A 14,537-nucleotide genomic window follows, 5' to 3' on the forward strand; every position below is an offset into this window, starting at 1 on the left:
TTTTCATGAGTGCCCCAGAGATGGGGGAAGGAGCACAGGGAGATAAAGGATATGTCAGAATTATATCAAGAAGCCTTGTAAAAAACCAGCAAGATCAAGGGGTGTGTCATACCTGACAAATCAATGAACTAATTGTGAAAAGCTTCTGAGGACATTTCTCTAATAAATCTAAATGTAGGGAGAGGCTTACTGATCATTACAAGTAGCAATGGAAGAATTTCTGTTACAGCAAGTGGCATGAAGGGAGACCATATAATAAAATGACAACTGAAGTAATACTGTACTTCTGACTGAGCAGCTGTAGAGAATGGGATATTCTAGTGGGCTTTACTGTATTCAGAGAAGAGGTAAGTATGCAAATGGCTATAGCCATACACAATTGTCTTACCTCTCCCTTCAGGCTGTACAAAATGGACACCTCAAATTGGTTAATGAGTTTATGCTTGAATTCCGAAGATCTCAAGAGGTTCTCTGCTGTATTCAGATATGTAAAGGCCTCAAATAAGAATAACAGAACAGGAAAAATTCATTTCTGCATGATATATGGTGATCCCCAACTACTATCAATTCCCTCACCATATGTTATAAATTTTCAAAAACAAATACTCAGATACCATAGAGGAGGTGAATCCAGGATGAAGACGTAGCATGTATTCACCATCTAGAATCTATTCACCATATAGAAAAAGATAACCTGGTAAACCAGTTCAGTTTTTTTACAGAGGGGGAAGTGATTTGGGTCTTTGTTATTTTGGCAAGGCCCAACAACTTGCCAGGTTTAACAGTATTTTGGTTAGTCATACCCACCCAGACAGAAAAGAGAGAACAAGCTTACTTTAAATATAAAAGTGGGGAACTAAATATGCTGATTTGCCAAGTGGCATGTTCCCCTAGCACTAAAATTTAGCATAATAAAAGCTTGACATATCATTCATTAGCTGTCAGCATGCTAGATTGACTCATACTCTTGCAGTCTGTTACAATTTTTTGAACATTCTCCAATCTTTTTTTTACAAAGGTTTTGGCAAGGAAAATGAATTTGGAGCATTTCATTTTTTCTTGTAATTTTTCTATTAAACTCCTGTTTGGATTTGAACAGTGCTGTAACTGCTTTTCAGCTACATGGAAAAGGTTACTTTAATCTGTAAACAGGTCATTTATATTCATAGAGAAACAGTTGGGTATAGTGACTGAAGACATCAGACCCCGTCTTAGGCACAAGTTGGGTAAACTTGGCTCAGTCATTTCTCCCAGCCCTAGGAAGGAAACAATGAAGAATTGCTTCTGAAAATCACTGCCAAGAAAACTTCCTGGACTAATCCAGGCAATTGCCAGGAGTCAAGATTGACTGGAAGGCCAGATACATCATGTGCAGGCTCACCCAGCTCCACGAATGGGAAAAACATTATGAACATCACCTGATAGCAACGTGATGCTGTGAGTTTGACATCCATGATCTAGAGTATCCTTTGCTGTAGGAGTAATGAAGAAGCTGGTTGGAAGAGAAAAGAATGGGTGTTCCTACTTACCATGTAGTTGTGGGAGTGGTTGACATAAGCAGATGCAGATTCCAACAGGTAATAAAAAGCCCGACTATAATCCCCTAGAGCCAAGTAGTGCTGAGATAAAGGCACAGTGACAGACTCCACAATTTCTTTGCATTCACAGTCCTGGGAGCCAGGGGTCTCGGTCCTTTTCTTGCTCATGCCAGTAAGCAAGATTATTTCATCCATTCTTTTTAAAAATTCTAGTTCTGAATTTTCAGCTCTACCAAAAATAAAGAAGAAAGAATTTTCCATAAGCTCCCACAGCAACTTTAATCTCTAACATACCTCATCAACACAGAAACAGAAGGATACTGAAGCCCAACAATCTTCAAAGTTTTTAATTACTATGTGATACCAGGTCAGGTATAATAAGAAAAAACAATGAACTCAGATCAGAAAGAGCCAAACTGAAATCCCTATTTGGCAATGAAGTTTGGTGGGTCATCTGGAACCAACATTTCAAAAGCAAATTCATGTGAGGTAGCAATCTAATTAATTCATATATCTACCTTATTAAAATCTAAAAGAAAGGATTTTTTTCTTTTAGAACAAAACTTGTACCTAAACTCAGTTTGGTTCCTTGATGCACTTCCATCACCCATCCCCGCAAAAAAGGAAAGAAAAGAAGGATAGCTGAAAAAAAGTTTTAAGGCCATCAGTCTGTGAAGTAGCACAATGTGTGCAAGCATAAATCTGGTCTGTCCCCACAGCCTTCCTCATTAACATGGAAAATTAGTAGATTCCTAAGAACTGAATGTGGGTCAGCAGTGATTGGTGGTTGTAGTTTCCCTATTCCTACCTGCCTGGCAAGTAAAACAAGTTCCAATTGTTCTATCTCACCTCACCTCAGGTTGAGGGAGGGGCAAAATCTGACAGATGAGTAGACCCTGGAGTTTGGCCATCTTTTAGATCTGCTTTATAAGGAAGCTTCCATTCATCCTGCAGACCAGGAATTGCAGCTTCCTTGCACTCATATTGTTTTTTCTCCATTTTTTCTTTTTGTTTCCCTCTCCATCTTCTGTTTTCACTCTCATTTTTCTCTCTTGTGAGCCACTCACTTTCCTTCTCTTATAATTTCTTGATCCTTTGTCCTTCTCTTGCCCCATGATTATTTTCTGCAGCTATCTCTCTCATGTTATTTCAACCCCTTGCTCATTCTTATTCACTATCTCTCTTGCTTTGCTTAAAAATAGCTGATGGAGGGTGTTGACAAATTAGAATTCCATTTCAGCTATGTCACACAAACTGCCTATCAGGCAGTTTCTTGTAAGATCTCCACTCCCATGCAGCACCCACATAATGCCTGTTTCGCAAAGTATGAATCATTACATAAGCATATAATAATTCCTGTGGTCCAAACTATGGGGAGAAAGAAGGGAAAGAGTCAAAAGCAGCCAGGAATAGTAGGGCAGATCCAAGCCTCTGCTTTGTTGTTACAGCAAAGCGTCACAAGTCATGCATTTAAGAAAACTTTTGTCCAAATAAGAAGGGAGGACACCACATTCATGCTGGATCAGAGAAATACAAAGTTATCTGACAATAGCTATGTGCTGGTATCATAAAGTCTATAAATGCTATAGAATAGCTAACAAAGCATCTTCTACCTGCACTCAGAATATGTCCAAAAAAGAAGGGTACAACAGACCCCAACCTAGATGAAAATTATAGACCAATCTCTTTATGCTGCATCACCTGTAAAGTCATGGAATCAATTATTAACCAATCCATTATCCTCCACTTAGAGACAAACAACCTACTCTCTAATAAACAATTTGGTTTCAGAAAAAAAACTATCCTGTAATCTGCAACTCTTACACTGCAAAAACATATGGACTACACAACTCGATCAGGGCAAAACAATAGACGCAATATATACGGACTTCTGTAAAGCCTTTGATTCAGTGGTACATGACAAACTACTCCTAAAACTAAAATCTTATGGTATCTCTGGACACCTGCATAACTGGATAGAAGCATTCCTGTTAAACAGACAACAAATGGTCAAAATTGGGAGCATCCTATCAAATTCTGTACCTGTCAACAGTGGTGTCCCCCAAGGCAATGTTCTAGGACCAACTCTCTTCATACTCTACATAAATGACCTCTGTGATCATCTTAAGAGCAACTGCATTCTCTTCGCTGATGATGTAAAGCTATTCAACACCACAGACAATACTGCTACCCTTCAAAAAGACCTTGACTATGTATCAGAATGGTCAAACAAATGGCAACTTCAAATCTCAACAAATAAATGCTCTGTCTTACATATTGGCAAAAAAAAATCAGAAAATAAAATACAAGAAAATAAAATACAAGTCAAGTTGATGATCCAAACTCTGTCAAGGATCTTGGAATACTCATCTCTAATGATCTAAGTGCTAGAGCCCACTGTAACTACCGTATTTGCCGGCGTATAAGACGACCCGGCGTATAAGACGACCCCCCACCACCACCAGAAACGCCCTCCAGAAATCCCCGGGGCTGCAGCGGCAGGCGGAGTGCCAGGGGCCGTGGGAAGAGCAGGAAGGCTGCAGCCTCGGGCGGAGCGAGGCGAGCGGGATGAAGCGGAAGCGACGCAGGGGATCCGGGAAGCCAGAGGCGCCTTCGCTGCGTCCAACAAGCATCCGAAAGCCGGCAGTGGATATACCGGCGTATAAGACGACCCCCACTTGGAGGCATGTTTTTGGGCAAAAAAGTCGTCTTATACGCCGGCAAATACGGTACATAGCCAAAAAGGTGTTAAAATGTTAACGTAGCTTTTTCTCTGGTAATATTACATTAATAACTAGAGCATACAAAACATTTGCTAGACCAATACTCTATTACAGCTCATCAGTCTGGAACCCACATTACGCATCTGATATTAATACAGTTGAGAAAGTCCAGAAATATTTCACAAGAGTTCTCCACTCCTCTACTCATTGCAGAATACCTTATGCCACCAGACTTGAAATTCTAGACCTAGAAAACCTAGAACTATGTCACCTTCGGTCCGATCTAAGTATTGTACATAAAATTATATATTGCAATGTCCTACCTGTCAATGAATACTTCAGCTTCAACCATAACAATACAAGAGCACACAATAGATACAAACTCAAGGTTAACTGCACCAAACTTGATTGCAGGAAATATGACTTCAGCAACAGAGTGGTCAATGTCTGGAATATTCTACCTGACTCTGTGGTTTTTTTCCCCAAACCCCAAAAACTTTAGCTTTAGCTTAGACTGTCTACTATTGACCTCACCCCTTTCCTAAGAGGTCTGTAGGGGGCATGCATAAGTGCACCAGCATGCCTACCATCCCTGTCCTATTGATTCTTTTTATTTTTCTTATATGTATCCATTTCATGTTTGTACTTATACCTATTATCTTGTAAGCGATTGACAAATCAAATAAATAAATAAATAAAATAAAACAGAAATTGGGGTGCCACAAGTTTTACAGAGGTATATAGAGAAAAGGATAAGGCCTTTAGTGGAGCATACTAATGATCTCCTGAAGCTTTGAGAAGTGTACAGACTTTTATATCATCAATACAGTGTGTTTTGATTCAGTTAGAATGTTTGTAGTAATTATCACTAGTAACTTATATCGTCTAGAATTATCTAACCATTGTTGGTTTAATAATTGTTAAAATAACAGTAATGCAGAAAAGCTTTGTGCTATTTCAAATAATTCATTCAATAATTCATTTCAGTGATGGGTGACTTTTTAAATCACTACAGTAATAGGACAATTACCTATATGCAGTCTATTAAAAAGATCTGGCTGGCTGGATGAAATATATTGTGAGAAGAGCCACTATAAATTTATCAAATATCCTCATAGTTACATATAGGAAAAGATGGAGTACTGGGACGTCACATGGTGAGTTTCATTAAACTCCATCAGAAAGGAATGATAAGCAACATGGAACTATCATTTTAGGACACATACCTTTTATTTTCAATATATCTAATTCTGCTTTATCTTCCATTTTTGGAGAAAAATAATGAGTTCAATGTAAAACTAAATTTCTTGGAAAACTATCCTTAAATAATTGGGTGTGAAATTGGTTAGAATTTTTGATACTAAATAATTCCATTCATATATAACAGTTCCTTGGAGGCTTAACAAAGTGCCCACATAGTCTCACTCCCAATATGCCAGACAGTCAGGAACATAAAAGTTACTCCCTTCACACCTAAAGGACTCTTGCAAGATGAAGGTTGACCGCAGGATATCTCCTACAGGAGAACAAAGTTGAAGAAAGGTAAATGCCTCATCCTAGAATACTGTAATATATGCTGTAGTGCAGTGGTTCCCAAACTTTTTAAGTCCACCACCCCCTTGGTGCTACAAACTCATCCTTGGTGCCCCCCACCCAGGGGTGGGATTAAAATTTCTGTGGGCATGGCCTAATTTGAGGGTGTGGCTTGCTGATCATGTGACTGGCAAACCAAATACAAGTGGTCCTCACTTAATGGCCGGTTGTTTAGCAAGTGTTCTAATTTATGACTGGCCTCCCCAGAGCTACTTGATCTGTTTTTGGAGTTTTGAAAGCTTTAGAACAGGGGTCTAAATCCCACCCCTGCCTGTGTGTGTGAGAGAGAGGGAGAGAGAGAAGTTGGATCAGACCTCTCTCTCTCTCTCTCTCTCTCCCACCAATGCCAGAAAGCCACTGTCAGTCAAAATTCATATTAGTGGTCTCCGGGATTAAAATTATGAGTTTGGTGGTCCCTGAGGTCCAAAAGTTTGGCGACCCCTGATCTAAAGGGGTGAGCCTGAGAGAGGGAAAGAGAGAGAGAAAAGAAAGAGAGGAAGAGAGGAAGAAAAGAAAGAGAAAAAGAGAGGAAGAAAAGAAAGAGAAAAGGAAAGAAAGAAAAAGGGTCAGACAAAGAAGGGGGATGGAAGGAAGGGACAGAAAGAAAAACAAATAAAGAAGGAGGGAGGGAGAGAGGGAGGAGAAAGATAATGAGATATCTATTCTAGTCCAATCACCTGCTCCAGCAGGGTTAGAAAAGAGTGTCTGTGTATGTGTGTGTGTGTGTTCTCCTTGTAATTTACCAGTACATTTTGGTTGTGCCTTCTTCAGAATTAGCACTGTAATACATTGGGGAAAAGTAATTTTTAGGGTGGAGATCTGGTCCAATGGATCCTGTTTAAAGCCTCAACAAAATGTGAGAGCTTCCTGATAGTCTTGACCATGTTTCGTCCACAAAACTTTTAATAGAAGCCAAAGAGGTTTCAATATGCTGGTAAAGATGTTTCAAAGTGGAAAAGGGCCTCAGTCTAAACTAGGCCTCATTCAATCTGATGCATCAGGTCTCTCTTTCTCTCTCTCTCTCTCTCTCCCTCCCTCCCTCCCAGACTGACTTTGTTCTACTTTCCCGATGTGCTTGCGGGGGTGGCTCTTCAAACATGGATGGATGGAGGGAGGGAGGGAGAGAGGGGGGGCAGGCAGGCAGACAGACAGACAGACAGACAGACAGACAGATAGATATATAGGTAGGTAGGTAGGTGGTAGGCAGGCAGGCAGTAAGACAGACCTTGTGGATGGATGGATGGATGGATGGATAGGTAGGTAGGTAGGTAGGTAGGTAAGTAGATAGATAGATAGATAGATAGATAGATAGATAGATAGATAGATAGATAGATAGATAGATAGATAGATAGATAGATAGATCTATATTGGTAGATAGGTAGGTAGGTAGGTAGGCAGGCAGGAAGACAGAGAGATCTTTTGGATGGATGTATGGGTAGGTAGGTAGGTAGACAGAAAGACAGACAGATAGGTAGGTAGTCAGGAAGGCAGGCAGGCAAACAGACAGACCTTTTGGATGGATGGAGGGATGGACAGATGGACGGACGGACAGACAGACAGAATGCAACAGCGGTGGCACTTTGGGAAAGTGGTAGTGGCGGCTTTTCCCAATGCGCTGCCGCATTTGAGGCGCCGGTTCCAGTGCAGTACAACAGTCAATGGGATGAGCCTGCAGGGCTGGCACCTCGAACGCCCCCCTGTTGCCTCTTAGTGTCCATCTGCTGGCCCCCTTGGGGATGCTAAGAGGTGGCAGGGGGGAGGCACATCGAACACGTCCACGGTGGCACATAACATGCCACCAGTTCTGCAATGGAGGTGCCGGCTCTGAGCATTACTACAGTCAATGGGTGAACCTGCAGGGCCAGCACCTCGAATGCCCCCCTGCCACCTCTTAGCATCCCCAAGGGGGCCAGCAGAGGGGTGCTAAGAGGCGGCAGGGGGTGGCATGTCAAACATGGCCACAGCGGCACATAACATGCCACCGCTTTCGCATTGGAGGCGCCGGCTCCAGAGCAGTGCTAGTCAATGGGTGCACCTGCACGGCCAGCCGGCACCTTGAATGCCCCCTGCCACCTCTTAGCATCCCCAAGGGGGTCGGCAGAGGGGCGCTAAGAGGTGGCAGGGGGTGGCGTGTTAAACGCGGCCGCGGTGGCACATAATGTGCCACCGCTTCTGCATTGGAGGTGCCAGCTCCGGAGTGGTGCTAGTCAATGGGTGAACCTGCAGGGCCGGCACCTCGAATGCCCCCCCCCTGCCACCTCTTAGCACCCCCAGCCGCCCCCCTTGCCTCTTAGCACCCCCCTAAGGCATCCTACCCCCCCAGGGGGTGGTACCACCCACTTTGGGAACTACACCCTAATCCAATGTATTCCATATAAATAATGTTGTACAATCCAAAGAGAAGGTAAAAGTAGCATCCAAAGTAAAAAAAAAAATCTCAATTATAAATAAAAAGTAAAAATAAATATAGTTTCCCCCCTTCATAACTAGCTGAAAGAGAGTGAAAAAAAAATGATAATGAAAATGGCTAACAAAAAGAATGAAAGCAAGGAGAGAGAAAAGAAGAAATATCCATCTCCTTGTAAAATGGTATATAATAAAAAAGGAAAATACAAAAATTAGGTTGTTTTTTTAAAAAAGGGGAAAAGTACAGAAAAAGAAAGGAAGAAAAGAAAAAAATAGTAAAAAGATATTCAAAAAGGAAAGAAAAAAATAAAAAATATAAGATTTGTATGTTAATATCTACTAGGAAGGATATGATTTAATTATCCAGTTGCAATTCACCTTATATCACCAAGTCTCAGCATCCAGCCTTCAATTGCTTCTCTTTGCTAAATTCCACAGTGCAATTTTGTCACATTAATCAAAGCAACTCACACAAAAAATTAATCCAAACAGTTCAGAAGGAGTTCTGGTTTCTGTTTCTTCGTATCTTCTTTGTTTCTTTTAGTGTCCAAGAGTTACACTGTTTTCAATATACATTCTCAGTGTAACCCTCTGTCTCTGTAAACAATTATATCTTTATCTTCACTTTTTACAGCTGTCAAGGTCAGCCTAATAGTCCAATAATCATATCTCCTTCTCTCTCTGTTTTTTAATTCTTCTCCCCTGTAGGTGGCACTGTTGCACTGCTTTCCCTTTTAACTTTAAAAATTATACTTATATAAAAAGTCAGGAAAAAAAGTAATTCAAGAACAAAAGTAAATCCAATGTTCTTTTCTTAGTCTTCTTAGCTTAATTCTGTAAGTTCAAACAGTCCAGTCCAGTTTTTAAAAGAATTTAAAATATTTTCTGTTCTTTACTCCATAATTAATGGCGTCCTCTTTCTATTTGCACCAAAAACGGCTTTCCTCACCACTTTCTTCCAGGGGGCGGCGGCGGGGGGGGGGGGGATATCAACCCACCACCCTTTAATTCTGGCTTTCTCTTTTTCCTGTTCTTCCCAGGGGCCTCTTTTCTTTGATATTTAAAAAGTTTTAAATTCTCACCTAGATTGGCCACACTTTCTCTTTTCTTTCCATCAGAGACTGCCCCAGCCTTGTAGCAGTTCACGATGACTGCTTTCCTTTCAAGTCAGCTAGAGAGGCTATCTCTGGATCTACCAGGAATATTGTGGTGTCCCTGAGATCAGCAGAGTGTCCTCTACTCGATCGTCATCCCTCCGGGCAATTTAGAGCCAATAGACCACCGGCTGTCAGGATTTTGATGTACTCCCTAGGAGCCCCTAGGGATTCGGTCGTATTGCCGCAACGTCAGCTCCGCTCTCCTTCTAGATGTTAACCTTCACTCCACCAGCAAAGGCAAATGGTGAAGCAGAGAAATCTTCCTTCCGTTCCTTGCTTTTTGCTTTCAGTCCCTGGCTAATGGTGGGAGGATGGAAGGCATACAGGCAGAGACTAAACTCTACCCTTCCTAGGGGCTCATCTCCTTCTCCCAGTGAATGCATGCAGCCAGCAAAACTCTTTCCTTCCTACACATTGTCTCTTTCTCCCAGCAAATGCTGTATGCATTTCAGGAGGATGGTGGGGAAATAGATGGTGCGGACATATTGCAGCATTTCTCTGGTCAGTCATAAGGCCTACAGGGGTGCTGCAACATATGTAACTTCAGGACTGGGTTGAACCATTGCTAAGTGACCTGTCATAACTCAAGGACTACCTGTAATCTTAACTCAATCAGAATAGAGCTGGAAGGGACCTTGGAGGTCAGCTAATCCAACTCCCTGCTGAAGCAGAAGACACTATGGCTATGTTTTCTATGGTAATTGACTTGAATAGAGCTCCCAATAGAGCTCTGTGTTTAAAAAAAATCACATCATCAATCCTTACATACATTATTCACGTACTGCTATGTTGGAAATAATTATATATCGTATGGTTCTCTCTGTGTGAAAAGAGCTACCAAGAACTGACAAAATAAGATGACAGATGGGAAAAACATTCTTCATTTCTTTGAGTTTTGCTAAGCAAAAATAAATGGGATACAGTAGACAGACAATATCCCAAAGAGACAAATGTCCAATCAAACTTGGCCAATAAATAATATTTCTATACCTATAGTGTTCTATGCATATGTTTCTCTATCCAAAATACAAATTTTAAGGAGGCAAATATTTATTGCAAGCTCTCATCAGTTCCATGGTTTCTCATACAGTAGTGCTTCTTTCTTGGAAATATCTAAAAATTAATTTACAGCCCAAATGAACTGATAGAAGAGGACCAAATTTAAACTGGAAGCAGATGACAAGTGCAATATCGTTTACCCTAAAGGCCCTTGGGAGATCTGAAATGGCACCTGGAAGCAAAAGAAAGGAACCCTTTCTGACCACGATGGCCCAATTGCATTATCTCTCAAACACAGTAACCAAGGTCTGTGATCAGTTCAGTTTTGTCTAAAACAATGAAGCTGTCAGGATTCTGGCAGTTACCTCAATTATCTCCTGTCATCTCTATTAACACATTACTCAAAAACAATCATTTTTCTTTCCAAAAAGATTTCCCTCTTCTAAACAGAAATATTTTAGGTGAGGAGATTGGGGTTACAAATGTTACGTGGAATATTATATCAGAGAGAACAGATCTTTCCTCCCCATTCTGGTTTTTAGGTGGATGTCTCATTTTGACAATAATCCACAACCTCCACTATTTTTAATATTACTTGTCATGTTTAAAAGATTTACCTGTAGTAAGCTGACGTGTTTTAATCCTATTATCCTTCCATCCTATAAGTGTATCTGAAGAAAAAATAATACATGAAAAGGTATCTTAATCGTTTGATCTAATTTCATCATTCAGAAAGAGAATAACTCTGTTCTTGTACTTCAGAAGTATAAATAAAATCACTTTACCACTTGATTCCATCAGAGCAACAACACTAGGATGTCTAGCACTGAAGAAAAAAGAGTAATCTGCTTTTTCTGTAAAGGAAACAAATACAATTCTAGAATAAGTTCATAAGAAACTAATTCTTAATCCATAATTCCTGAAAATCAAGTATTACTATCATCAACCAACAGTATATACAAAGAACTACTGAACAACTGAAGCAAAAAGGATGGTAAAATCATGATGATTCACTTAAATACCACATCACTTTGCAATGGAATTTCCCATTCCAATTGTATTCAGAAGTCAAGGATTACCTTGACTTACTTTTGAAAAACAAAAATGCTAAAATGTGTACCCTAAAACAGTACCTGGCATCAGCCCCGCAACAGCTTCCAGAAAAACTCTCTTTTTCCAGGAATTGTTTAAATTGGGGCTAAACTTACCATGGAAAAACCACTCAAAGGAGTACCCCAATTAAAAGAAAAATAATGCCTTTGGGGGATTTATCTTTCAGCATGACTGAAGTGGTTGGGGCAATTCCAGTCTTGTGATTAATTAATGCTAAACCATTAAGGCAGGGGTGTCAAACTTGATTTCATTGAGGGCCACATGAGGGTTGTGTTTGATCTTGGAGGGGGGGGCATAGCCAAGGTGGGCATGGCCAGGGTGGGCATGACAGCACACTGCCTCCTGCAGCACTTTGCCAGCCAAAATGGGGCACGGGAGTTAATTACAAAATGTGAGCTTTGCTTTGTGACATCCAGATCCAGGGAGCAAGGGGTATGAACTGCACAGAAAATGCATTTTTCTTTGGTTATGAAGAAATATCCCCAAAGTCAGATGTAGACTAAATGTAGACTAACTTTTAGCTACACATCTTCCCAGTAAACAGCAAATTTTGAAACTCCAGGTAAAGAGGATTCATTTTAGGATAAGTAAACACAGTTTGCACGCTGGAAGTTCATAAAGGAATGCTGGGAAACTCAGTATTTTAAAGAACATTTGAGGGAGGGGTGCAGAATAGCCTTTCTCTGCCTGAGACTGTAGAGACCCAGCATAAATCAAAACACTTTTTGTGAAGGAATGGATCAACGCTGACACTATAGCAAGTATGAAAATAAGTAAGCCAGTAGTATATGAAAATAAGAGCAAATTCCACTCCCTTCTAACACTGATGATGTTACCTAGTTTGGTAATTAAACATCTGCAAGAAAATCATCAAGCTCAGAGAGCACTGAGGACTCCACAGTTCAACCCTGAGCTATAAATATTATCTTCTATCAATAAACACTTTTTGGTTAGAGGAACTCGGAGCCTGGCTTAGATGAGATAGCTCCCAGTGGATTTCATTCTAAATTTTGATACGATTTCTGTAAATAAGGAATGTAGAATTATAATGGCTGAGTCTTTGATCTTCCATAAACTAAGGGATAAACAAATAAAAAACAGATTTGAAAAAAGAAAAGGCTCAGGAAAGAAAAAGAGTGAAAGTGTAAGAAAGAAAGAGGAAAAGAAGGAAAACCAAAAAAGAATGACTTCCAACTTTCTTTGGTACAGATATAAGTAAAAAAATATATCAAACTTTTACTCTAAGATTGACATTTGTCTACATTATTCCCATGATCCCATATCTAATTGTTGGGAGAAATATTAATCTGGTTCAGTTCCAAGGGGGGAGAAATACACTGGAAACATGGAGGCTGATTGCAAAGATGATTTAAGGGAGCAGAACCATCAAGCATATGGTCCTGGTGCAGCTGAACATATAGAGTGGAGAGTGAGGGTTATTTATACCCTCTCTGGGCTTTGAACTTGAGCTTCCTGTTCCTGTGGCAACAGCATGTATTCTATTGGTTGCTGCCAGACTCCCATGGGGCCATGCAGAGATCATAGCTCTGTCTGGTTGAAGCTTGTCTGCTTGAAGTTTGCTCTGTGATGCAATGAAGGGGCTTGTTGTGTAGTTCCTATTGTGGCTGAATGGCTTTGCCACCTTTGCCTTGAAGGATAATCCCATCGTCCTGGAGCTGAAGGTCTTTTGTTTTGTAGATAGGCTGGCCCAGTCCTTCTCAAGGGGCACCAAATATCTGCTGGGGGGAGGGAACTGAAGCTCTGAGTTTCTGTCTTTAGAAACATGTTTCTCCTTTAGGAAAAATATAATATTCTGCCTTTAATGTTTCCTAAAATATTTCATTCTTCTAAGACGGATGGGTGCTAACTTTCTACATAATTATCAAAGCCCCAGATCAACTTTTAATTTCAGTTTCTCACAAAAAGTCCGGTAATGGTTCATATCTCTTTAATCACTGTTTTTTGTTTTTTCATATTTTTTTTATTTTTTTATTTTAAAAAGCATCTCTTTTAGTGAACAGTGTGGTTCCAGGTTTTTACATTTCAATACAAACATTACCATAGTTACATATTCATCTTTCTTATTCATTTCCTATCACATTACTACTTATTCTATTTTCCTTTGAATATTCTCAAATATTAAATTCATTACACTTATTTTATCCAATTCCAGTTCATAACTTATTTCATTTTTCTTAAAATATTCTCATATCTTATTTTACAATATTATCTAAGATTCTTATTTCATTTCTATATTCATTACACATATTGCTTTTGTCTGTAATATTTGCAATTTTATCACATACTGTTATTCCATTCATTATTAAATAAATTTCATCCTTATTCTAATTATTCAAAAAGTTGTCCTCTTTAGTTGTCAATTTGAGCTTGCCACCTATTTACCTTATACATTCCTTCAATTTATTACCTTTAATTCATTATAATAATTTACCATAGTATAGTCATTTTATAAATTACCACATTCAACATTACTAACAACATTCCCCTAACTACTACATATCATATATGCATATAAATTTTAAGTCAGATTCCTCATGCTATTCTTTTTCTCAATTACCTTATAAATCATCTATATATTTCAAAAATATTAATCTATTCAATTAATTGTAGAAACTGATATTAATCTTTCCATTACAATTCTCATAATTCATTTTAACTTTATTCATTGCTTTATTAAATATCAATTAATATTATAATAAATTTCTATATCTATTTCAATAAAATCTACATCCTGTTTAACAACAATCCTTAAAGAAAAAAATATCAGTTCCAATTTTAAAATCCATATTCTTATATAACACAACAAATTACCTTGCAGAATCACCCTCCCTATTCTTCTACCCATTGTCTCTCATTCTCCTGACTATATAATTTCTTTTCATTCTTGTTTGCTTTCTGCCTCCCTTCATTTTCTAGTCCTTTCTCTTAATTCCTCTTTTTTTCTGTATTATTTCCCTCTATTTCTCATTCCAATTATTTATTTTGTC

General features: G+C 39.3%; 1 protein-coding gene across 1 annotated transcript in view; it reads right to left on the minus strand.

Annotated features, from left to right (window-relative positions):
• The window catches only part of ADCY10 (adenylate cyclase 10), a 178,465-nt gene that overhangs the window by 42,789 nt on the left and 121,139 nt on the right, over positions 1 to 14,537 (minus strand). The window contains 3 exon segments of the mRNA XM_087958990.1: positions 389 to 496; positions 1,530 to 1,767; positions 2,109 to 2,258. Coding sequence (XP_087815116.1) covers positions 389 to 496; positions 1,530 to 1,767; positions 2,109 to 2,258 — 496 coding nt within the window.

The sequence above is a fragment of the Notechis scutatus genome, chromosome 3 (assembly GCF_049901735.1).
Source record: "Notechis scutatus isolate UNSWTSFEM ecotype Mainland chromosome 3, rNotScu1.2, whole genome shotgun sequence".
Taxonomy (NCBI): domain Eukaryota; kingdom Metazoa; phylum Chordata; class Lepidosauria; order Squamata; family Elapidae; genus Notechis; species Notechis scutatus.